Source organism: Anopheles arabiensis, chromosome X, assembly GCF_016920715.1.
Source record: "Anopheles arabiensis isolate DONGOLA chromosome X, AaraD3, whole genome shotgun sequence".
Taxonomy (NCBI): domain Eukaryota; kingdom Metazoa; phylum Arthropoda; class Insecta; order Diptera; family Culicidae; genus Anopheles; species Anopheles arabiensis.
The window spans coordinates 16227441-16252608 of record NC_053519.1 but is presented as its reverse complement, the minus strand read 5'-3'; the positions used below and the strand labels follow the sequence as shown (position 1 = coordinate 16252608).

Sequence of the window (25168 nt, the reverse complement as noted above, 5' to 3'; positions counted from 1 at the left end):
GCAGCCGCATCCAGAGTCCGGCGACCGGCACTGGCACGGCGCTACCACCCGGGGCCGGGACGTCGATGGACGTTGGCGGTGAAGGGGCAGCAGGGACGCCAGTAGCAGCGGGCAACGGGCCAGCAGCCGGTGGGCAGCAGCAGCAGCAGCAGCCGGGCACGGCCGCCAGCACGCCGGGCGCGGCCGGAGCAGCGCCGGCACCAGCGCCGGTCAAGCGCAGCCAGTCGCGGAACGACGTCCTGGACCTGGACAGCGCCCCGGGACCGTCCGGGCTACTGCCGAGCAACCCGGGCGTACCGGGCACGATCGGGGGCAATCCGCAGTCACGCTACTCAAACCTGTCGTTCTGGAAGGCGCGGCGGGTGCTGTTCTACCGGAATGGCGATCCCTTCTTCCCGGGCGTCGAGTTCCGGTTCAAGCCCGGGCGGGACATCTGCACGCTCGAGGCGCTGCTGGACAAGATCTCCGCCCGGATGGATCTGCCCCGGGGCGCCCGCTACATCTTCTCGATGGACGGCGACCGGAAGTACTCGCTCGACGAGCTCGAGGACGGCTCCAGCTACGTCGTGTCGTCGTTCAAGGTGTTCAAGGTGAGTGTTTTTGGGGAATGAGGGGGTGGGGGAGGGAAGGGGAGGAGGGGGGGGGAAGGAGGATCACAGAGTACGAAAAAGGAACAAACAGTCACACACACACATGGGAACACAGGGAACACGAGCCAATCAGGGTCAGATTGTGGCCGCGCGGGGCGCCACAAGTCGGTTTCTAGGTTAACACTACTAGACCTAAAGGGAGAGGAAGGTGGTGGACGAGTCCTTGTTTTACAGCACGTTGCGCTCCGCCTTCTCCCCCTCCTCAAGCCAAGAAAAGCAAAGAGTGTAACAGCACTTAATGGGAATGCAAATAGGTCACAGGACCAGGACGCCCGTTTTCTTTCAAGGGGTTCGCGCCCAAGAAACACACCGTGCCCGAAGGCGGTCAGTTTGTGTAGCTGTGTGTATGTGTGTGTGTGTGCCCCAATCTAGAAACCCACTTCGGTCGGCGTGTGTGACGTGCCAACAGCAAGCTGAGCCGCTTGTAACAGAGAGCGTGAGAGAGAGAGAGAGCGAGAGCGAGCGTGAGCGAGCGAACGTTAGCTGACCATCGCCCATCGCGGTGGGAAAGTAAAAGTCGCCCTCGGGGTCAAAAGTGGGCCACCGTTCGGCCGCACTTCTGTACCGAGGGTGCGACCGAACCCTCGGAGCTAATTATGCGACCCAAAAAAACAAAACAAAAAAACGAACCGTACAGCGTATCGATTTTCCCAAACCGGACCGCTGCTGGACGCGGCCGCGTTCGCTTCCGGAGCACACCGAGAGGGTGTGTGTGTGTGTATGTTGCTGTTTTTGAGCCTTCATCGTTTTGCGCTGTTCGAACTCCATTAGCAATGATTGGAAAATGATTTAGCGGATGCCCCGAACGAGCGAAGGCGGTACCGGGTGTGGTCCTTCGAGCCGGATTTACCACGTGTTCCGCGCTTGTGTGGCCCTATCCATTAGGGTTTTTGCTTGATTTTTTTTCCTGTACACACTTTACAACACTGTTTGCTTCGTTTCTCTCCTAACCAGATAGGTCAAGGAAAAAAACACCCAAAAAGAGGACACTGAAGCACTCAAACACTGAAATGGGGTGCAAATTGGTTCTGCTTGTTTTTTTTCGTACACCTTCCCATCACAATGGGAACAGGGTCAAGCGCCCGAAGTCGTGTGCAGGGGTGCTCTCTAGCAGCTCTCTCCCTGCTCCAAGAACCTCTGGGCTGGTCGAGATTATTCTAACCCTCGTTCGTTTCTTCGATTTCTGCTGGGGTTGTGATTTTTTCTTCTGCCGCGGCCGCTCGACCCGTGTCGCCAGTTTGCGCAGACGTGTCGAACCGGGTGCTGGTGTGTGCCTTGGTGTCGTTCCCAATCTATATAGTTGTGTCCATTTGAGGAGCAAAAATAACAACAACAACAACGAAAGACGGCAAAAACAGGCGCGCGGGTTCGTCGCTTGACCAGCCGCGCAAGTTCACCGGAAGTGAGGTCGTGAAAAAAGGCTCGCTCGTTCGCTCTCTCTCTCTCTCACACTCTCTGGTACTGCTTTTAAAAGGGTGTGCGGGCATGTGCGTTCTTTGTGCAGTGCAGCTCGATTGATGAAAATTGACGTGCGTGTGCTGGTAAGGTGTACTGATTTGTTTACTAAGTGTGTGTATGTGTGTATGTGTGTGTGTTTTTATAAACCCTTTTCTGGATTAGCATGGTAAAGGTGGCGTTTTGTACGGGTGATTTGTGTTTTGCGATAAAAAGGTTAAAAAAAAACACTAGACGACGAACCCGCTGTATTGCTGGTAGTGTCTTGAAAGCCATTGTTAGTGCAGTGGTTGACTTAAATGACTTTGTATCGTTTGAATAGTAGGATTGAGCACTTGAGCAAGAAGGTTATGTCTAAGAAAATGATTCCCGTGTCGCACTGTGACACTTTCGACTCAACTGTCCACTTAGAACAGTTTAGAATGTATTTCGAGCCGAAAATTTCTTCTCAAGCTTCTACAGCTCGCATACAATTCCTCCAAAGTGCTACTGCTTTGAAGAAGAAACTCTACCTTTCCTCACAATGTGTGTCTGTGTGTGTGTGTGTGTTTGTCCCCAATTCTGAGCAGCCGAGAAACCGTTTTCACGAACAAAGGAAAACACACACCCCCTTCCGCAATGCTCCACTACATTGTCCCACGCTGTCCCGCCGACATTGAGGGGCCTCATTTGCGATGTGTCGGAATTTTCCTTTCGGGCCGTTCGGCTGGGGCTCCTTTCGGGCTTTTCCCCGACCGCGCACGACTCGGGCACGAACGGGCGGACCAATCGGCGCGAAGTAAACAGTGACAATGGCGAGAGGGGGTGTTGGGTGGGAGGGGCAGAAGGAGTAACTAACGTACTGTCCTCAATTTGGATGCTCTCGCTCTCTCTCTCTCGCTCTCTCTGTCACACTCATACAGGCACGCAAGCAATCAAACAAGTGACTGTGAAACAAAGTCGGAAAATCCCAGCAGCTTTCCATCCCTTTCCGTGATTGGCACGAGCGCGCGTGCCACCTTCGGACCATGTGCCCCTCTCCCTGAGGTCCTCCTCCACCCCTTGCGTGTGGCCTCCATTGGTGACAAAGGGACTGATGATGCCGATGCTTAATGCTTTTTGCGTGTGGACCCGGACCCGGTGTTTGCGGTTCGGGCGGAAAATGAGCTCCAATTGAGGTCCATTTCCGTTTGTTTCAGTTGACTTGTTTTTCGTCATACTGTGCCTCCCCGAAACGGACAGGACACAGGACAGCGGTCAGCAATCTCATCCGTCACTGTCCCCAAAAATGCGCCAAAATTGGGCCTCGGTCGGTCCGAAAATTAGCCAAAATGGTATGATTTGCTGTATTTGCACCGCTCAAGGGCATCCTGGGCTTCTGGCACGCGCGCTGATGTTGATCGATCGACCCTGTCCCGGTCCATCGAGTGTGCTGTCGAGCGTGGAAAACGGGACACATCCGCTGACCACGGCACGGTACGAAGGGGCTCGCAGAAAATTAGGTCCCGCGTGGCGCCGAAAGCGGCAAGGACACCTGCCCAGCTGCGGTGCCGTGTGTGATCGCCGGTAAAGTGGCACAGGCCAGCTCTGTGACCATTATTTTGGGACGGGCAATTGAAACTGTCAGAATTTATTTATATATTTTTCAACATTACAGCGCATATTAGTGTCGAGTGGCCGTTTTTCTTTTTAAATGGATCATTACCAAGTGCAATCAGTTGGACGTTTACCGGCGACGGTAGTGGTCTGGCAGCTGTCAAATTAAGTCGAATGCGGATAATTTACTAACCCGCTCCGTTTATGGCGCAGCGTTTGACGCTTCAACAAAAAAATGATAATGGGATGACATTGAGGTTGAGGTTATCTGCACACCACTCACACTCATTATGTACGAACTAATTGAAGACACTCTTTTACCCCTCTTTTCAATCTTTTTCTTCTTCCTCTACCTCTCTCTTTCTCTCTCTTTCTCTCTTCCTTTCAAATCGATCGATCTATCAAACGGTCAAAACTGTCACTGTCACTGACACTAACACGCGCGTACCGGCCAGTGTCCATTTGTCGATGCGGGCGTTTCCTCTGCGGGGGAAGCGCGCCGTGCAGCGGTGAGTTGTCAGCCCGTTTCCCCTTCCACCGTTGCATGCCGGACACACACACACATACACACCTTCTCTTTCTCTCTCACGTTGAGTACGTACTACGTACACACACATGTACACAATTCTACACATACACTCCAACAATGGAATGCTGAAAAGAGTAGTGCTGCACGTGTACACATAAACTCATCGAGCGGTAAGAGCTCCACTATGACGCACCAAGAAAGGAAACCTCATCTCATCTCACTGTCGCTCACTGTCATCTTTGCGGGTTTGCAAGAAAAAAATAATAATCCGAAATCGATTTGCGAATCTGCGTTCGACGAGCCACACAGCTGTTAAGAGCTCACTTATTGAGCCGCAGAGCTCTAGCTCCATCTAGAAGGTTTGACGATGCTCGAAGCTGTTCATGCACGTTGCAAAGGATGCTATCTTACCACACAATTGACACAGGCAAATCAATAGCTCAATGCATGTGTGGACATTCACAGCCGAAAGAGGTGTAGCGCTGCACGGCATAGCGCTCCAGTCCGGAGGGACCTCTTTTGAGAGTTACCTCTTTGTATTGATGCTCTCTTTAACAATCGATGCCTGAATAGGGAGCTCTTTTTAATGTATTTAAAAGGACTCACCACTCTAGTCTTATACGGCTTTACTGTTGAGTTATTGACTCACTCACGGCAATGTGGATTGTCATGTTTTATGTACAAATACTGGAGTTGAATCCTCCGTGGACCTCCGACAGTCTTTGTTCTGTTTTCGTAATAGTTTTTTTTGTGATTTTGTAAATAAATTTTTGTAAATATCAAAAAGTTGTATGAATAAGGACCTCTTCACCTACAGCGTGGCCACACCATTTTATTTGTAATAGCGCCACCCGCGGTGCTGTATGTAGATTTGATGCCAATGATGTGGGCCGGTCTTGCGGTACAGTCGTCAACTCGTACGACTAAACAACAAGTCCGTCATGGGTTCATGCTCCGAATGGACCATGCCATCCATACGTATGAGTGACTATCCTGCTATGTGTAATCAATAAGTCACCGAAAGTCAAGCCCAAAAGTGGTACAGATAGGTCTTGCCCGACAACGGTTGTTATTTTTAATAGTGACTTTGAACCAATTGGCCTCATTCGCCTCTTTAGCGGTTGTTGTACCATAGAAGAAGAAGATAAAAGCAAGACTTCTACACATTTATATTAGCACATTTATGATCCTGGAAACATTTGTGTTACTTTTCATACAAACAAATACAAACAAATGGAAAAGAGTCTCCCAAATCACGAGTAAGGCACTGAAACGGATTAAGCTCGTTGGGTGAGGTTCCACTGAATTTTACCGAATTTTCCAAGACAGTTTCGAATGTAAACATTGTTTTCATCGCGTGCAAAATGTTATTCCACATCGATCTAACATGTCATTTCCATCATAATAATTTTCAATTTCTTCAGCATAATTTTCAACACTTGGAAAACAACTTGGAAAGTGACTTGGTGAAACCCTGCATTACGGGGTTCATATTTTGTAATTACAGGTGTCCCCCGAGATACGACTGTATTTGGGACCGAAAACATGTCCCAAAGCAAGGCGTAAGTCGAAAAAGTCGTATGTCGAATATCTATAAATATTAAGTTTATAACCGAAGCTGAAGAGTTGAAGTTTATGATATCGTGTATTTTATTTAAAATAATGTTTGATAATGTAATAATTATATTTTAAAAACCGTGCACAATATAGATATTCAAGATAGGGTAGTTGTGGGATCTTTGGAAATGTGTGTATAACGGTTATCAGCCCAGATATTCAAAAAAATATATCAATTTCTTGTCAATGACAACTTTTAACTGTCAAAATCAAAATCGTCGTATCTGCGAATCGTCGTAACTCGAGGGGGTCGTAACTCGGGGGACGCCTGTATCAGTTTTTTAGAAGTATAGGCCGTGATATTTCTTCTAAAAGTAATATAGGGTTTTCCAAGTCACACCTCCAAGATGTTTTTTAACAGCTGGCAAATGGTGTATTTGCATCATAATAAAATTTCAGTTTTTATATATGATGTTCAACACACCACAAAAAACTGTCAAACTCAATCCAGCTTGAGACGTGTTGAACATCATGTTCAAGAAATCAAATTAAAGTCATGGGCTCAAGTCTGAAATGAACCGTCCTCCCGATGCAAGGATTGACTATCCGGCTGCTTAAGTCTCGAACGCCTGCATAGCCCGGCATGTCCGCGTAGGACATTACGCCAAATAGAAGAAGAAGAACACTGGATTTGGAAACCCCTGTATGGGTCACAGCAGTCATAAATCGCAGCTGGGATGTTAACGTTATTAAGAAGCTTTTTTGTATATGTAAATATTAAAAGAATAAGATATACGTAGGTAGGAATTGAAGATAAGGTTTAAACGTAAGTAAAGGACAACCTGTCATACACCGTGAAATACTAGAGTTACTGCTTTACAGGGTTTTCCAGGTGTTCTCATAGCTGTGGGACACTTTATTGACTCTTTCATACGTGAAATGAATTTTATGTAATGGGAATTTGACTCTATAGCACCCTTGTTGGACCAATCTAATAGGAATTTCCAAGGAGCCTGTCCCAAAAGGGTACCATGGAGTCAAATTTCCAACACATGAAGTTCACTTCTCATTAGAAAGAGTCAAAGAAGTGTCGCACTCCTATGAGAACCCCTGGAAAACCCTGTATTTCTAACAACGTTGCTCTTTTTTACATGTTTTTACAACGTTTTTTTTGTGTTTTGCTTATGATTTTGTTTGACTAACTAATTTTAAAGAAAGATGTCAGTTGGTTTTTGGAAGGTAGCTAATAGCATGTAAGTAACAATGTAAATTCTTATGATTTGTTAAATGAATTAAAACGAATTGCTTTCCATTTCTGTCAATTTACTGTACCAGCTCAAGAAAACTGTTAGAAAAAATGTTAAACTATCGAAATGTAGCTAGATATGTTAAATTTGAATAATGTTCAAGCCTTCTAATATTCTAACTAGAATTTAATATCCTTTTTCAATATAAAATGATTAAAATATTCTAACAACATAATTCTATCCCGGCGTTTGTATGGGCTGCTTCCACTGGTGCACGTCCCTTCTAAACAGTTTGATTTTAATCGCACACTTTTAATTTCCCGTCCCAATCGTGCCATCCATCAGCATCAATCAGTAGCCTATGCGAGAGCGAGATGGCCCACACTAGATAGCTTTTCCATTCCATTCCCCCGAGGGGGAAGCAAAAATGAGCTCCACATCTGCAGCACTTCATTAATCATGGCACCTATGATGCCTGGGACCTGTTCTACTATCTCTTGCCTCTGTGTGTGTGTGTTTTCTGGCGTCCTTGTGCCGCTGCGTCACTGCGTGACGGTAGCGGAAAACGGCCCCAAAAAATTAATATCCACCCCTCTTGATGGCCTCCAAAGAAAGCCCAAAACGCGCTCTCTCTCCTCGCAGTAAAATGAGGTCTCAAAATTGCTCAAAATTTCAGACCCCAAAACCAAGGCCCCAAGGCCAACCAGCACCAGCCATTCGTGCCGTGTGCCTGTTTGTGTGTGTGTGTGTGTGCACAGGGAAATTTCTCGCAAAGCTGTACGGCCAGGCAGCAGGGCCTGCCCCAAAGGTGCCGCAAAATTTAAATACATTATACCATCGAAAACCGGACGGTGGGGCAATCGATGCCGCCGCCGCCGCCACCACCGCCACGGGCCATGTGTGCATGTCAATAACGGGCACCGTTGCCACTTAATCATTTGAAGGTCGTCTTATGGCCGGTTGGGCCGGTGGGTTTGTGCAAAGTAAAAAGGGGGAGGGTTCGCAAGACGCAAAGGGTCCATGATATCGCATTTCGATCACGCCATTGGGGTGGGAAGAGGGACCGTGACCGGCATCGCGTAATGACGGGCTCTCTCTCTCTCTCTCTCTCTCTCTCTCTCTCTCTCTCGCTCTCTCTCTCACACACACACTCACTCTCTCTGTGTGTGCACTTTCACTGCAGTTTTCTTTTTGCGCGCAAGCGGCCACCGAAGATCTTATCCGTGACCTCGAAGAATAACCGACAGCGACGAGCAGGGGGGGGGAGGGGGTCTGTGGATGTTGAAATATGTGGTGCCATCCACAAGCGGTGCACACAACAGCCTGCCCCAAAGCCTGCAAAACAAATGCAAACGAGCGCACAATTTATGGGAATGTTTGCTGCTGCTGCCGCTGCCGCTGGCCGGGCTTGACGCGTTACTGATTCCGATCGGGCTTCCGGGGTCGGTTCGTTCGCACCAGGTTCGCGCGATTGGCAACTTCACCTTCGACCGTACATCCCATACCACCCCTTCCCCCATAGCACCGGAAGACGCGTGCGTGCGTGTGCAAGTCATAATCGTCCTGCCCCGTTTCGGGAGAAGCGTGTGCTATTAGATAATGAGCGCACAGCTCGTTTTTTTATTATTATTTTGCTGGTGCAGCACGATGCCACACTCCCCCCTCCCCCCATCTTAAACCACCACGTGAGGGGGTGGACCCCCGGTTTCGTTTCGGGAGCGGCGGGCGCATTAGCATTTTATTGATTGAGCCGCCCGCCAGCCTCGAAACGGAACCGCTCGGGAAGCCGCACCAATCGATACGGCTACATTTGTCGGCTGAGTGTGGGCACACGGAGCACATCGTTGTCCACTCCCCCCCCTCCCCCCAAGGACCCAATGGAACACATTGGTCCCCAAATCGATCCAGATTTGACCCTGTTCGGGCGCTTTTCTCTCGAGCTCTCGACACTGAACGCGTGCTGCCATCATCCCCAAAAAAAAAAAAACGCTCACTCATACCCGGTCGGGCTGTCGGGCAGGCGAAGGTCGAAAAAACGCCGCCGCCCCCCTCCCCCACCGCCTCATCACTCATTTTACCGGCACGCAGGACCGGAACTCGCTTATCGCCGCTTGTTTCCGAGTTATATTGTAATACTTACATCGGCATTAATTAGTTGGACCCGAAGCGGGGTTCTTTTTCTTCTTCTGTTCGCTTTTCGGACAAAAGAAATTGTCCCTCTCATCCCCTCCCGAAGGTCGTCTTTTAGTAGGACGGTAGACGGTGGACACTAGGAGGAGAAGGCGAACAAAAAAAAAGCGAAAACTCCGAGCTTGATCCTTATCGAGGCGCGGACACCGATCTCGTGTGAAGGATGGTGGTGGTGATTGTGCAGTGCAGATTGTGGGGCCTAGGAAAGGAATAGCGGCTATTACTCCACGCTCACCTTATCTTGCATTCTCTCCCCCCCCCCAAATATAACACACACTCACCACTTCACCGGCCATTTTCAATTCGTTTTGTGGTCGGCAAAGCGTTTTGCCCGTTGCCGCTGTTGCTTTTGTTAATTCTCATTCAATTTCCATTAAAGAGCTCCTCTCCTCCCCCCTCCCCCCCACCTCCCCAAAAACGCAACATCAAAAACGCGTGGGACAGGCTAAAAAATGGGAAGTGCTGGGAAGGGAATGGTGGTAGCGTGGGAAAAACCCAAACAATTTTTAAAACTGCCTTTCCATTGAGAGAGGGAGGGTGTGGGGGTGCGGGGAGGTGGGGGTAAGGGAAAACGTTTTCCTTTATTTGTTCACTTTAGCACCACCCAAAAAGCAAACGAACCAAGTCGGGGACGGTCGGAGCGTCGGGAAATGCAGAGCGCGCAAAGAGAGGGGTGGGTAGAAAGAGGGGAGGATGGGGAGGGGAAATGAAAAACGAAACTGTTCCTTCCTGTTCTTGGTGGCTTTCTCCTGTGGTTTTTTTCGAAATGTATTTGCCGCTTTTTGAAGTTTGAAGCAGCATGGCCCCAATGGTTTTGGTCCTTCGTGCCGGATTCTCGTCATAACAACAACACGCTGCGGCCGGCCAGCAAGCCTGCCTGTGTGTGGCGGCGGCGGCAAAAAAAAAACAGAGAAATAATAAATAAAAAAGCGAGAGAGAGAGAGAGAGAAAGAGAGAGAGAGAGAGAGAGCAAGAGCGTGGAGCAATTTAAATTAATTCATTCCTTTGCGCGCCACCTTTGAATATGGGGACGATCTCCCTTCGAGAAGGGGGAGTTTTTTGGGGGTTGCGAAGAAGGGGCGTCCTATTTTTTTCACTGTTTAGCTCCACTATCGCTTCTGTACGGCTCAGAATCTTCACATGTGAGTTTGTGCGGTGGACAGGGACGATGGTGTGCTTTCTTCAAAGGCAAATTCCGTCACCTTCGAAAGGGTTTAAAGCCCCCCCCACCCCCTCACCAAAACAAAATGATAAAACACGACCCGTATGGAGAAGAGTAGGGAGTCGTGAGGGAGCCACTTTAGCCTGTATAAGTGCCGGCACTAATGTCCTTGCTGTGAAAAAGGAAAGCAAAAGGTATTGTGAGGTGTTATGCTTGGACCTCATTATGTTGTCCCTTCGCGACCGTTTTTTAGAACAATAAAAGAACAAAAAAATCAAACAGCACACATACACACGGTAGCAATGGCTCATCAAGCAGCGACACGCACATCCACATATGTATCACATATATGTGTGTGTGTGTGTGTGCATGTGTGTATGATGGTAAGAAAGAATAACGACCAACGACTCACACAGAAGCACACAACAATCGATGGGAGTCCCGCAGCTAATAGGTGTTGAAGCGGGGGTTTCAGGAGGGGACGAGAGGCAAGTTCTCCAGGATGGAAGACAAAAGGGAGCGACTGTGTGTGTGTGTGTGTGTGTGTGTGTGTGTGTGTGTGTATGTTTGTGTGCCGTGGTTTTGAAACAAAGAACGAACATTGTCGACTTTGCAAAGCTTCCTCCCTCCTGTCCTGTCGTTCGCGTTTAGTACACCGTAGTAGTGTGACGACCCGAAACCCGAACCCGACCCGAAGTGACTTTCTTTCACTTTGCTTCCGTCCCCTCGTCCGCCCAGCCCAACCCACCGCAATAAAGTTTGCGGAATGTGCTGTTGGGCAGGAAAAATTAGCAATTTTACAATTCATCTAGCATACCCCCCCCCCCTCAACCGTCCCTGCCCTTCAACCCCTCTCCTTGGGTTTGTGTGTGTGTGAGTGTGTGTGTGTGTGTGATCGGCACGCTAGGACAGCCGCCTGGCAGCACACACCGGGTCGGCTCAGTCGAGGGCAGAACGTGCTCCGGTGCTGACCAGTGCGGACCTCTCTACCGAACCGAGCGTGTGCCGTGATTGCGTGTTGAGGTGTTTGCATTGTTGTGTGTGTGTGTGTGCAATTTTGCAAATCTTTCCGCTCTCGCGCAACCGCATCCTCTGCTGCTGGTTCTGTTGGGGACACGATCTTTGGACAACCGAACTCAACACCGATCAACCGATTCTCGTTCAACCTTGGAAGGAAGCTGGTGTGGTGTCGTCTTCGGAACAGAACGAAACGCACACAAAACGACACGCCTCACACTCCACCATTGGGCCAGGTTGGGCAATGCACCAGCTCGCCAGGCAGGCGTGAAGTAACACCGTGCGAAACCTAGACCCAACGCCTTTCGCCGCGAATGTTCGACAGCGAGGAGGAGTCTGCGTTCGTCATACTGACCGCACCGATGTATCATCCGCACCACTATGGCGGTGGTGGCATCGGAGGCATCTACAGTCAGGTTCGAGCATTCTGTGTGTGTGTGTTTTTGGGGGAGTTTCAGTGAGTTTGTGGATTTTAGAGTAGTTTTCCTGGAGGAATTGGAGGATCCTGATGAAGTTGACCTCAGTTTGCACGGAGATGTTGAAAGTCTTGGGGGTCCAGCATACCTTCAAAGACAGTTTATAGTGCTCTGGTGTAGAATACAACTAACTATTATAAGAGAACTTTGAACATTGGTCCGGTTCTGGGCTACAGGCATGTATTGCCTGAAATAGTTGATAGTGCCGAATCTTGAGATTCAAGTACATCGTTGGTACAACTTCTGAGCTATTGTTTTGGAGAAACCACTAGAAAACATTCTTGGTTGTTGGTCCAATAGAAGTTCCAGGACATTTTATAGAGCAGAATACAGCAGATTTAGCATAGCTTTGCTACAGAGCACGTGTTCATTCATTCATTCATTTGTATTTATTTCTTAGATGTACATTAATCCTGAATTACAATTTAGTATTTTACATCGGTACCGGAGTTTCCATAACGCGATATTTCGTTGATTTTTATTGCACTTGGCATTGTGGACATTATTCCTGATGTTAAATGAATTTGACGTATTGATGGAGGAAAAAATACAAAAAAAAACTCTTAATTTGGCTATACAGAGCACGTATCCAGACCTGCTCTACGTGCACAAACTACCTGGAACTCTACAACGACCTCAAGGACAGTGGCCGTAGTATGTTGATGTAGCATCTAACAATGATAGTACGACATCTGCGGTATTTTTGACAAAGAATCGGCACAGATTTGTAGAACATTCTTTGTCTGCGTAATGACTAGATCATAAAATTCCTAGGATATCTTCGAAATGTACTCAAACTTTTGGTTGTGCTATAATGTCTGGAACTGGAACACCAACAATTCTGGGACACCTTACTCTAATGCTGTAACCAACTCTAGGGTGACGATATCTTGGGAGTTTTTGCGGATATTTTAAGTGAACAAAATCTTGGAATCAATGTGTTGTTTTGATCTATTGTTTTCGATTTTGGAGCGTTTGAAGCGTTTGATTTTGAAGAATTGAGCCTCGTTTACGGATAATTCTTCAGTGTTTTCGTGCTCCAAAGACGACGACCACCATGTGTGCCTGTGTGTTTGTGTGTGACGACATCCCGCAGTCTGATATAACGACCCGTCCGGTGTGGATTTGTGGCTGGTCGCCAAAGGATGTCGCCAAACATTCGCCCACACCCACACCTACCCCGTTCCGAAACCCAAAGTAGGTTGCGTTCGTCCCGTGCGCCAGGTACAATTCCAGCTGTACCGTGCACGTGTCCAACAATGTCCAATATCCCGCAAACGTTCTCACGTGTGTGTGTGTGTGTGTGTGTGTGTGTGTTTGTTTCGCTTTTCTCCAGTGGAATGTTTCCAGCGGAACCCGGCACGGTACTGGCAAGCACTTCCGGGGTGGGTGGGAAAACCTGGAGCCTGTGAGCGATGGCCTAGTGACATACAAAAAAAAAACAGTGCTTGTTGGGGAGGAGGTTTGCATAAATTATGCTCGCCGTACGGCTTTGCGGCCGGAATGTGGACTACACCACAATAGGGACACGACCGGTGGGTTGACAACTTTTGCTGCGTCTTGGCGAATGGGACATTTCTTACCCCCTTGGGGACTTGTTGTTGAAGCACACAACAGCCCAAAAATTCTGTAGAAAGTAGGGAGCAAAAAAAGATATCAAAAGACATACCAACACACAGCCATGTATATACATTTACAGCGTAATGACACCCATAGACGATTGGCTTAAATACTACGTCCCTGCTGTTGGGGCAGAACACGCCGTTGTTTGGAGACTCTCGGACAATGTCTCGGAAGGGGGTGGGACTAGAAAACTAACTCCACACAATTCCATTCGTGTGCCGGACGGTAAACCGAATGAGGGTTATAAAGTTGGGCGCATTTCGGTCGCTGCGTCTGGGCAGCAAATTCTGGGGAAACCGTGCCTGGGACCTCGGCATGGTGCAAAATTACTGTATTTAAGCCTGACCCACTGTTGGCGCTCGCTCGTTCGCGAAGAAACGCGCTCAAAACTCGATTGCATGTCGATAGCTCACGTCACGGTGCCGGTCAGCATTCCCAAGGACTCACGGCCCTGCCCTGCGCGGTACAGGGAGCCGGGTGAAAATGAACAAGCGTGGGGACCGCAATAAACAAACGCGTCGTTAAAAACGCGTAATGTGTTCCTCACAGGGTATGGGGCTGGTTCGGGCGACTGCTAATAATCCACCACAGAGCACTGATTCGAAATACGTTTGGTTTTTCCTTTTTTCTTTTCTCTCCCGTTTTTTCGCAACTCCGCTTCCCCCCCTCCACCAGCCGGCCAGCTACGGCAAAAAGAACGGCGTGTGGTACGCTTCGCCCGGCAACCAGGGATGGGGCAGTGGTGCCGGCCCGGCCCGACTCGGACGCAAACCGTCCGTCACCGAGGTGGACAACATGCCGTCCGGCAGCCTGAAGCCGAGCGCCGGGCGCGTGATTAGAATAATCAACAGCCACGATCACAGCGTGCAGGTAAGCCCGAAGGTCTTCCTTCTTTTCACTTTCGCGTGTAACGGTATCGCATCCTAACCCCGCGTGTTTAGTGTCGCGTGCTGCTGAACCTGCGCACATCGCAACCGTTCGAGGAGGTGCTGGAGGATCTCGGCCAGGTGTTGAAGATGATCGGAGCCAAAAAGATGTATACCAGCAACGGGCAGGAGGTGCGCAGCTTCTCCCAGCTGCGCAACGAGTTCGCCGAGGTGGAAACGTTCTACCTGAGCAACACGCCGTCGCTGCCGGTCGGGGCGCTCGGGCCGGGCGTCATACCGCCGTCGCCGGGCCGCCGGTCCCGCTCGCGCCTCGGTGGCTCCGTGCCAGACGATCTGTCCAAGACGACGGCCCGGCAGCGCGCCCGCAGCAAGAGCCGGCCGCGCGTCCTGTACGCGCCAGAGAACGAGCTGGTGCGCGCCTCGTCCGACTATCCGCTGCTGGACGCGATGAAGGAGGAACCGACGCGCATCACGATCCGCGGCCTGCGCCGCACCTTCTATCCGCCGCTGCACCATCCGCCGATCGACAATGCGCCGCCGGACAAGAAGCTGTCCCTGTTCTGGGTGTAAGTATTCGTCTCAACGGGTTACTGAGCTCCCCGTTCAGTTCATTCCGTAGTTTCCTTTGGATAAGAAGTAAGCTGCGTTCTCTAATCGCATTTTAGTACGCGTGGATGAAACGGAAAATTGTGGACGAGCGATACAGGGTTTTCCAGGGGTTCTCATAGTAATGGGACACTTCCTTGACTCTTTCTTATTGGAAGTGAACTTCATTGGATGAAAATTGGACTCTATGGCATCCTTTTTGGACCTTGGGAATTCCTATTGTATTTGTCCAACTAGGGTGCTATAGAGTCCAATTCCCATTACAATAAGTTCATTTCACATAACAACGAGTCAATAAAGTGTCCCACAGCTATGAGACCTCCTGGAAAACCCTGTAAAGTGTCTAGGCAGCTTGAAAGAGTTATTTATGAAATGAGTTACTAGTCTACATGAAGAGCATTAGTTTTTCACTCTCAAAAAGGGTTACTTCATCCCACAGAATGATTTAATTCACTGTGATTGAGTTACTAGCGTTTGCATGCACTATTGTCGGCTTACTGTAGAACCGAAAACAGATTTATCTAATTTCATTCCATGAACATCCTTTGAATGGTCAATTAATCGAGTTTTTGCCTTGGCGGATGAAGCCGTTCGTGTAGGCAAGTAACTCTACCTTGGATTGTTATCAATTCCTCCACAGTTTTCACGACAAAGTTGTTGGAGTAGAGTATTTCCATGTTGGTTCAGCAATTCTCGAATTCTTGGATTCTCGAGAATGTTGGATGCAAGTTCGCGAAGTATGGTACTCATATCGAAAGACCATCAAAAGTCGTTTTAAAATGATCACATTGCTTGCCAGTGGACGCGATCTCTGTTTCTTCATATGTTTGTACATGTCTCCTAGGTACTATTTTACTGTTTGGCCAGTTGCATCGACCTCCGGGCTTAGCGAACGCAACGATTTAGCCACTTTTATATCGGGCTTGATTTTCCTTTGGAGCTTCTTGTCGCTCAGGGTCGTCGGCCAATCAGAACTTGGGGATTTCTTTCCATGCTCTGATTGTTGTCTAATCGTGCCAAGATGTTGTAGATGCCGAAACAGCATTATACGACGTCCTCAAGCTGCCGCACGATGTCTGTTTTAGACGCTACGGGGTGCCGTATTTTTATCACTCACTGAGCAAAGTTGCTTCACTATTTTTGGCCATCAACTGGGTAGAGGACTAAAATTTTGTCTGCTGACTCATGAGATACTTTTTATTGAAAGCGAAATCAACGTTTTGTTAGTGCGAGTTAAGATAACCCCAAACGTAACTTATCTCGGAGAGTGAAATAACTCATCTAAAGACCTATTTAACTCATCAATGATTCGATTAATTCTGAGCGAGTAACTACTCAGAGCATTGAATCATTGAAGTTGAGATTAAATCTCTAGAAAGTTTGATTAAGCTCTCGAAGTATTTTATGATTATGGATTGTATAAGCATAATTTTATTTCGACGTTGGAGGATTTATTTTACATGTCGCATACGTATCTAGAAGAGCGATGAACAGGCTATTTTGAACGCGAACTGTTTGCGTTACGTAACTCATGGATAGCCCCGACCGTGTAGGCTCTTTAAGAACAACAAACAAACCATCGCATCGATCCGGTTCGAAGGACCCAACTAGCTCACGTGTCCGTTTTCGCTCCTGTTTCGCCCACAGCCACGGCTACCGTGGAATTGATTCCAAGCGCAACCTCTGGGTGCTGCCGTCGGGCGAGCTGCTCTATTACGTCGCCGCCGTCGCCGTGCTGTACGACCGTGAGGAGGACGCCCAGCGCCATTATACCGGTCACACAGAGGACATCATGTGGTAAGCGTAGCGGCTGTTGTTCGCTACCGCACTCAAACACTCATCGTGCTGCTGCTACTCTCTCTCTCTCTCTCGTTCTCTTTCTCTCTCTCCCCAGCATGGAGGTACATCCGTCCCGGGAGCTGGTCGGGTCGGGCCAGCGGGCCGGCCGGGACCGGAAGTCCCAGGCGCACGTGCGCATCTGGAGCACCGAGTCGCTGCAGACGCTGTACGTGTTCGGCATGGGCGAGCTGGACTCGGGCGTGATTGCGGTCGCCTTTTCGCAGCTGAACGGTGGCAGCTACATCCTCGCGGTGGACGCCGGCCGCGAAAGCATCCTGTCCGTCTGGCAATGGCAATGGGGCCATCTGCTCGGCAAGGTGGCGGTAAGTGGCTTGTGGCCGGAAGCGGATCGCGACCTAAATTCTCCACCTGCAATTTAGCGCCGTTTCGGAGGGGTTGCGAAACTTTTCCAACCCCCCCCCTCCTCCTTTACCGCTCCTAAGCGCTCTCCCGCTCTCTATCTGTCGCTTGGGAAAGGCATAATTGAAAACTTTTGTGCCCAACACTTTAACACCTTCGCTCGCCCATGGGATGGGTAACGCGGCACAAAAGTAGGGGGCGGGGGGGAAGCGGAAAAGGTTTGTTGATTTGTTGGGTCCCCCACAAAGCACTGTGGGCAAGCATAGTGGTGTGGTTGAACTGTAACATGGCGTGCGCGGTTTGCCACCGGCGGCGGAAACTCGTTTCGAAACTTTTGGCATGGCTAATAAACACCCAACGCTTACTCATGGGAGAAGTGGAAGGGGGGTCATGCTGGCTGGGTGTGTGCCTATCCTGGGCAAAGTGTTTGCCAGTATGTTTAGGCGTACAATTCAAAGTGATGCAATGGCGTTTTTGAGGCCGTATATGGCGTACAGTGGCAGCAATTCCTATAAGTGCGTCCTCGTTTTTAGGCATTTGTTGACAATCACAGTGTGCCATACGATCAATTTGTTCTTAGAAATTCATATAGAGCACAACTCGCACAAATGGGTCTTTTCCATTTGTGTTTTGTAATCAACATAATTATGTTTATTTGCTCTAACGATACATCATGTATTTCAAATTGATCTCATTTGATTCCTGGATAGTCTACATTCCTGGATTATGATATCAAAAGATTAGTAATTGATAAGGACTTAACCTCAATTATAACGTTATAGAAATTTCAGCGCTTTTGGGGTGTAACAGACCAGTTCCACTGCAAAATATAAACGAAATCTTCCCTCACCCGTTCCAGACGCTGCAAGAAGGCATCTGGGGTGCCACGTTCCACCCGCTCGACGATAATCTGCTAATCACACATGGCCGGGGCCATCTCGCGTTTTGGCACAGACGGAAAGACGGTTTCTTCGAGAAGACCGACATCATCAAACCGGTACGCCTGCACAGTAGTGTCATTTCGGTAAACCCATCTGCAACCTTTCAAACGCTCTCTTTCGTTCTCGATGCCTGCAGCCTTCGCGAACGTTCGTCACATGCGTCCAGTTCGAGCCGGACGGTGACGTCATCACGGCGGACAGTGACGGCTTCATCACGATTTACAGCGTCGACGCGGACGGTGCGTACTTCGTGCGCATGGAGTTCGAGGCGCACAACAAGGCGATCAGCTGTCTGGTGATGCTGTCCGAGGGTACGCTGATATCGGGCGGCGAGAAGGACCGCAAGATAGCGGCCTGGGACTCGCTGCAGAACTACAAGCGCATCACCGACATTAAGGTAAGGGATGCTCCTCGTTGCCACTTCCAACCTGCATCTTCCAACTTTTGCTTCCGGTTTTGCAGCTTCCTGAGTCGGCCGGGGGCGTACGCTCGATCTATCCGCAGCGACCGGGCCGGAACGATGGCAACATCTACGTCGGCACGACGCGCAACAACATCCTCGAGGGTTCGCTGCAGCGTCGCTTCAACCAGGTCATCTTCGGCCACGGCAAGCATCTGTGGGCGCTGGCCGCCCACCCGGACGACGAGGTGTTTGCGACCGGCGGCCACGATAAGTACGTGGCGCTCTGGCGCCGCCAGAAGCTGATCTGGACGACCTCGGTCGGATACGAGATCATCGCGCTTGCGTTCCACCCGTACGGGGCGGCACTGGCGGCGGGCAGCTCCGAGGGCCATCTGATTGTGATCAACGCCGAGAACGGTGCCACGATGCTGACGATTCGCGTCTGCGGCTCGCCGCTCAATGCGGTAGAGTTTAACCAGGGTAAGTCGTGGCGGCGTCTGCTTCAAAGCCTGCTTTCGGAAGGTTCTCCATTCGGCTTCAACGTCTTCCTTTCCTTCTTCTCCTTCTCCCGCAGTCGGTGACATGATAGCGATCGGCTCGCAGAACGGCAGCATCTACCTGTTCCGAGTGTCGCGTGACGGCTTCTCGTATAAGAAGATCAACAAGATCCGCGGCTCCCAGCCGCTAACGCACCTCGACTGGAGCAGCGAGGGCAACTTCCTGCAGTCGGTGACGGTCGACTTCGACCTGCTGTTCTGGGACGTCAAGTCGCTGTCGCCCGAGAAGAGCCCGATCGCGATGAAGGACGTCAAGTGGATGACCAGCAACTGCACGGTCGGCTTCCTGGTGGCGGGCCTGTGGAACAACCGCTACTATCCGGCACCGTCCAACACGATTATCACGACGACGGCCCGGACCGCGGCCCAGGATCTGGTGGCGGCCGGCGACGCCGACGGCTACCTGCGCCTGTTCCGCTACCCGTGCATTACGCCGCGGGCCGAATTCACCGAGGCGAAGGTGTACTCGGGCACGCTCGCAGCCGTCAAGTTCCTGTACGGCAACCATAGCCTGGTGACGGTCGGCGGCACCGACGCGTCGCTCATGATCTGGGAGCTGACCGAGGAATAGCCACTGTGGCCGCCGTGGCGCACCGGGGTCGGCGTCGCCGCAGCCGCCGGGTCTCCCTCACCAGCAGGTAATCCTAGCACCGTACTACCCGTAGCAAGCAACCATCACCATCATCCAATCCACCCTCCAATCCATCGCCGGCCGGATGCCGGCCCGATCAGCGTAACCGGCGAGGGCACCGGGCCGCCGCTGGCACCACTGTTGTCCCCAGCGGGCGCCCCACCGTCCACCTTGGTCGACCGTCTCAGCGCACAGCCAGCCACTAACGGTACAGCCGATCGTCTATGGGTATTTATATACAACCAACACCGCCGATCCCTCCCCCCTTTTTTTCTCCCCCCTCAATGTCTCGGCGTCACCCGAAACAAGATTCCCTTCTACTATGCTGCCACTCTTTGTACTCTGCATCTATGTACGCGATCCTCTTCCCTATCTTTTATACCTTTGGCTGTCTCTCTTTTTCTCACTCTCCCTCTCTATTCTTACCTAGTGATCTAACCTAAAGCAGTAGTAGTAACATGCACTGTGTAACGTGTAGTACGCCCTTTTCTATACCAACCGAGTCCAGCGGAGCGGATCTTTCAGCGTAGGCGTAGCTACTAAGCATGAACTGGCAGCATTCCTCCTCACAACACAACTGCTTATTATAGTTCCTTCGCCTCTCTTGAACTCTCTCTCTCTCTCTCTCTCTCTCTCTCTCTCTCTCTCTCTCTCTCTCTCTCTTTCTCTTTTCACCTCTCCACAACGTTTTTTTCTAGTCCTTGTTAGCAACTCTTATCCCCTTGTCGCTGAGGAGTAAAAATTTTCCAGCAGTAGAAGTAGTAGTAATAGTAGTGATAGTTCGTCGCCGAACGGGCTGGTAGAATTGTTGTGCACCATTCTCTAGTGTACGCAGCTTGCTCGGAACGTATTACTTTATTTTGATAAATGATGTTTTGTGTATTTGCGTTTTGTAGTACGCCTTAATTTTGTTTTTTTCCCAGGAATCCTGTATGTGACAATCAACCCAAGATGTAGGGGTATCTTGTGTTTTTGTTTCCGTTCTTGGGATTTGAACGTTGTCACTGTATTTTCTGTGTGGATTTCCCATTATGAGACACTTTTGGATGACGGCTGTTCAATGTTTTGCTGGCAAGCCTTGAGACACTATATTCTTAACACTCTCCAATGCAGACGCGTGCAGCGTCAAGCAGAACACATTCCACACTTCCTTTCCAACAGCAGCTCGGGAGATTCAGCAGCGTCCGATCACCGTTGCGGCGTACCGCGATCACCGGCAATGGTTGCTGTACTGACCAAGGACGGCTCGCTCACCAACCGTTCGTCACATTGTTCTCACACTTCTACGCGCATCGCTCTACCTCTCAGTACAAACACAAACCAACCCATCTTTCTAACCTCGCTCACAACGCTCGAGCGTGTAGTAGTGGACACTGCTAACAGTCAAAAATTGGCTCGCTCGGATGTATTGTTTCGTGTATGCGTGTTTGGTTTTCATGCGTTTATCAAAATTTTAATCATTATTGCTTTATCTTTACTTTCGCTCTCGCTCAGTAGTGTGCCCAGAATATTGCGTTCGCTATCTGTTTTTCGTTTGCTCACCACTAACCACCACTACCTACTGTGCTGTTTGCGACAATCGGTAGTCCAAATAGATCATTTCGCTTGGGTCAAATGGGCAATTGAAATTGGTGAAATGGTTGGAGGAAGCACACTGCAAGGGCTGGGGGGGGGAGAGCCAACACCGTTCGCCATTTCATCAAACCATCGCCGAGTGCTTCACCTTTTCCGTTCACAGCACCAGCGCGCACTCACACAATCGGATCGCATGGACCGCCCGAACCGTAATCACCGTGCTCAATCTACTCAATCTACTCATACAATCGCATCCATCGTTATCAATCGCTGTGCTACCGTGTAACCTGCCCTCCCGTTTGCCACGCTGCTGGGCAGTGCTCTGATCGATCATCGAACTCGCTCGGGTCTTACAGGACTATGCGTTTTAAAAGGCTCGAATGCTTTGGCATAGCAAACAACGGTCGATGGCAAACTGGAAACGAATTTTCTGTTCTGTTCTGCACATCACATTCGTCATCGGTCTTCGGTTAAATTGACTTTGTGAAATATGTGACTAATGAATTTAAGATTGCATACCTCGATATCAATAATTGAGGATTTTTATAGCCAATTTGTCATTGTAGTCTAGTTATCGGTTTTCGTTAAGTTTCACTTTGGCGTTTTAAACCCTCAATTAGGCACTGTTAGTTCTATTATAGCCTGCTAAATAATAGGACCAATTATGTGACTAGAGTGTTAGAGCAAAAATGTGTCAAAAATGCTGATTTTCTATTATGAATCGTGTGAGATATATCGATATGTCTCTCGTTTGACAATTCTAACTGAACGAAGGATATTTGCATCATCTGGCTCAAACGAAGAGCGAGTTTGTCTAACAGCTTTCCGTCAAATTAAATCTACGCGTTTGCTGTACGGTTTTACTACTTATTTTAAGTAGCACCTTTTCGTTTGAATCAACTAATTTTTACTAATGAAACTGCCATTGGGAAGGATGCGTCTGGCGTAATTGGGATTGCCTTGGAAAATGTGAGGCTTCCTATAAAACTAAAAAGTTTGTTTCTTTCCTGGTTATTCTTGTTGGACAATGCATTATCTTCTTCTTCTTATTTGTCTTTGTGGAGCAGGGTGTATTCTTCTATGCTCTAAACATGTATGTTTTATAGAGGCATATTTAAAGATATACTGCTCTGATTAGGTCCTGCATGTATAGTGCCGACAACGACAAAAAGACTATCCCGAGTACGCTGGATTCAAACTTGACAGTGGGGTCCTTTCCGTTTTAAGTTGGTAGGCTGAAATTTCAGCCTGTAAGCTGTTTGCATTGTATAGCAGTTTTCGAGCAGCTATCTAAGTGAATATAACATACAGATGGGCTTATCCCAAGGTGTATGAATTTAGAAGGCTCGCTACTACTTATCGCTTCTGCTTCTGAATGAAGATTTTAAGAGTGTTTTGAGTATTCGTCGAGCCTCCAGAAAGCTTGTTTGAACAAAAAATTTCACCCATCCTGTCAAAAAGAGATCTTCAAATTTGGTTATAAAAAGACCACCTGGACTACATACACGTTGATTCTGGATTCCATCACCAGATCTCTTTAATGCACCTTGGGATAAATGTAAACACCACCTTGTTTTGCCATTTTTCGAACAGGTACTCGAATCAAATTCTAGATTTGAGGCTAGAATAATCTAGACTGAAAATTACAGGCTAGTTTTGTGTGTGTATGTATGTGTGTATGTTGTGTTTACATGATTTCAGCCTCCAACTGTCAAACTTCATACAAAAAACTGACTAGAATCGTGAAGGGCCCCAGTAACAGATTCATGCTTTACCAGACCAGAATAGAGTTAACAGTACCAAATTGAGGGTCTACGACGCCACAGTGAATTATGAATCGATTTGTACAATAACGTTTGCTCTTCGGTATCTTGCTCGAACCTACCTTTCGATGTACGCTCAGAGCGGCCTGCCCAAGCGTGTGCTTTCATCATTCCGTATCATGCCACGTATCACGTTGAAACTCCTTCCATTCGTTCTCCTCCTGTCACATTTGTCTTACCTGTGGACACGTTTTCTCTTTCTCTTTTCTCTTTCTCTCTCTCTTTCTCTCTTTCTCTTTTCTTTTCATTGTTTTGTTTCGTGCGTGTGTGTGTGTGATAACTTTATGCATTTTTGTTTGTCCATTTATCGTTCATTTCATCTCCATTGTACAATTTTCAAATTGGCTCTCTCTCTCTCTCCTGCTCCTACGATTGCATTCACCTGGCACACTGTATGCGAATTGGAATTTCGGAATTGCTATGACGCACACTCTCCTTGTACACACACACACACACACACCTAAACACACTGGCACCGATTCACGCAACGGAAAATCCTTCCAACGCATCACTTACAATAACAACAACCAAAACCAAAAAAAAACACACACACTCACGCGCCTCATTTTTGCGCCCCCCTTTCATTGCTGCGCGGTATTGCGGTGGGTGGGAAGAGTCGATCTCGATTCACCGGACGACCTCCTCTTTTTGTTGTAACTCGTTTGCGCAGGACCAGGATCTGTCACCACCACCAGCCGGTGGTACCGGGGGTGAGCGGAGGGCCCGTACCATACCCGCCCGTGTCTGCCGGGCGCAGGGAAAGCAGACCGCGCAGGAGGAGGCAGAGGAGGAGGACGAGGAGGACGAAGAGGAGGAAGACGAAGAGGAGGACGAGGACGGCGACGTTCGGCGTCGCACGACCTTCGGGCTGGGCGACGAGGGCGACGACGAGGGCGAAAATGACTCGGAGGAGGGCGGGCAGCAGGCAGCCGCAATGCAGCCCCCGGCCGCCACCGCCAGCCAGCCGGACCAGCCGATGCAGCAGCGGCGCATCCGCAGGCTGAGGTCGCGCGGCCGCAGCGCCAACTACCAGCGGCGGTATCGGGCGCGCGGCACGGCCGAGATGACGTCACCGGCAGCGACCGGGTCGGGCTCGCCGCCGGACAGTGCGGGCCGGCGGTGCCGCCGACCCACACCCATGCCCGCCGACGACCAGCAGCAGGAGGAGGAGGAGGAAGAGGAAGACGTTGGGGTGGAGTACGCCGTGCTGCTGCCGGACTCGTTTGCGGTGCTCGACTCGCCCTACTGGTCGCCGGCACAGTGAGCCGCGCGTGGAGTCACCTCTTAGCACTAAGCGCTCAAGACGTAGTGTTCTCTAGCGCTCACCGAGGTTCGTCGCTTGGTGCGCGGTTTGACGCGGTCTGACAGCTGCTAGTAGATGAAGGTTTGAATTGGCGGTTACGGCTGTCTCTCTCGGGGCAGGTCGAACGCCCACGGTAGGGATAGGCGGGAATATATCTCCTAGTAGCGTTAGCAGTACCGGACGTGGGGGTGTACTAGGTGTGTGTGTGGTTGGGTGCGTCCTCCATTGTGTTCCACCCGCATCCTCCTCGCGGGAGTGGTTTTTGACGCATTAGCAGGAGTTGTTGGACGGACGGAGCCACGACGGCATGATTTTAGTGGGGTTATCGACACTTTGTAGCCTTGTAGAATAGCTTTGGAAGGTTTTAGGGGGTAAGAGCCCGACGGTAGTAGCCCTAGGCCCTGTGGGTGGTGGGTCCGGTGTGGCATTCATCGCCACCTACACCAGTGTAGCGCACACTGTAATCACACACACCCCAACACACGTTCTCTATCTGTCTCAGTGACACTCTGACGTACACATATAAACACAGCCACTCATAGGGAAAGATGAAGAAGAAAAAGAAGAAGAAGAAGAAGAAGAAGAAGAAGAAGAAGAAGAAGAAGAAAGGAGAACAAAAAGAGAACAAAAATAGAACAAAAACAAATCATACAGCGAAGAAAACAAGATATGTACTGCCAATAGTGAAGTAAGAACTTGATATTCTTTCTCTCTCTAGTGTATATCTGCAGACACACCAACACATACACAAACACTTGTTGT

The 25168-nt window shown here is 49.5% G+C and overlaps 1 protein-coding gene across 3 annotated transcripts; it reads left to right on the top strand.

The window, feature by feature from the left end:
* LOC120906725 (echinoderm microtubule-associated protein-like CG42247) lies at window positions 1–23881 on the top strand. Of its 3 annotated transcripts, none has more exons than XR_005740145.1 (10): window positions 1–590; window positions 14157–14351; window positions 14423–14934; window positions 16622–16771; window positions 16869–17136; window positions 18033–18170; window positions 18251–18511; window positions 18577–18997; window positions 19092–19712; window positions 23774–23881. XR_005740145.1 is itself a non-coding variant. In XM_040318625.1 (9 exons), the coding sequence occupies exons 1-9, from the start codon at window positions 66–68 to the stop codon at window positions 19643–19645; spliced, it is 3024 nt and encodes a 1007-aa protein (XP_040174559.1). In that variant the 5' UTR covers window positions 1–65; the 3' UTR covers window positions 19646–20428. The 3 variants fall into 3 exon arrangements, 1 of the variants encoding a protein (XP_040174559.1); XR_005740146.1 differs by lacking the exon at window positions 1–590 and adding an exon at window positions 11320–11798; XM_040318625.1 differs by lacking the exon at window positions 23774–23881 and having other exon boundaries at window positions 19092–20428.
* The last annotated feature ends 1287 nt before the right edge of the window (window positions 23882–25168 follow it).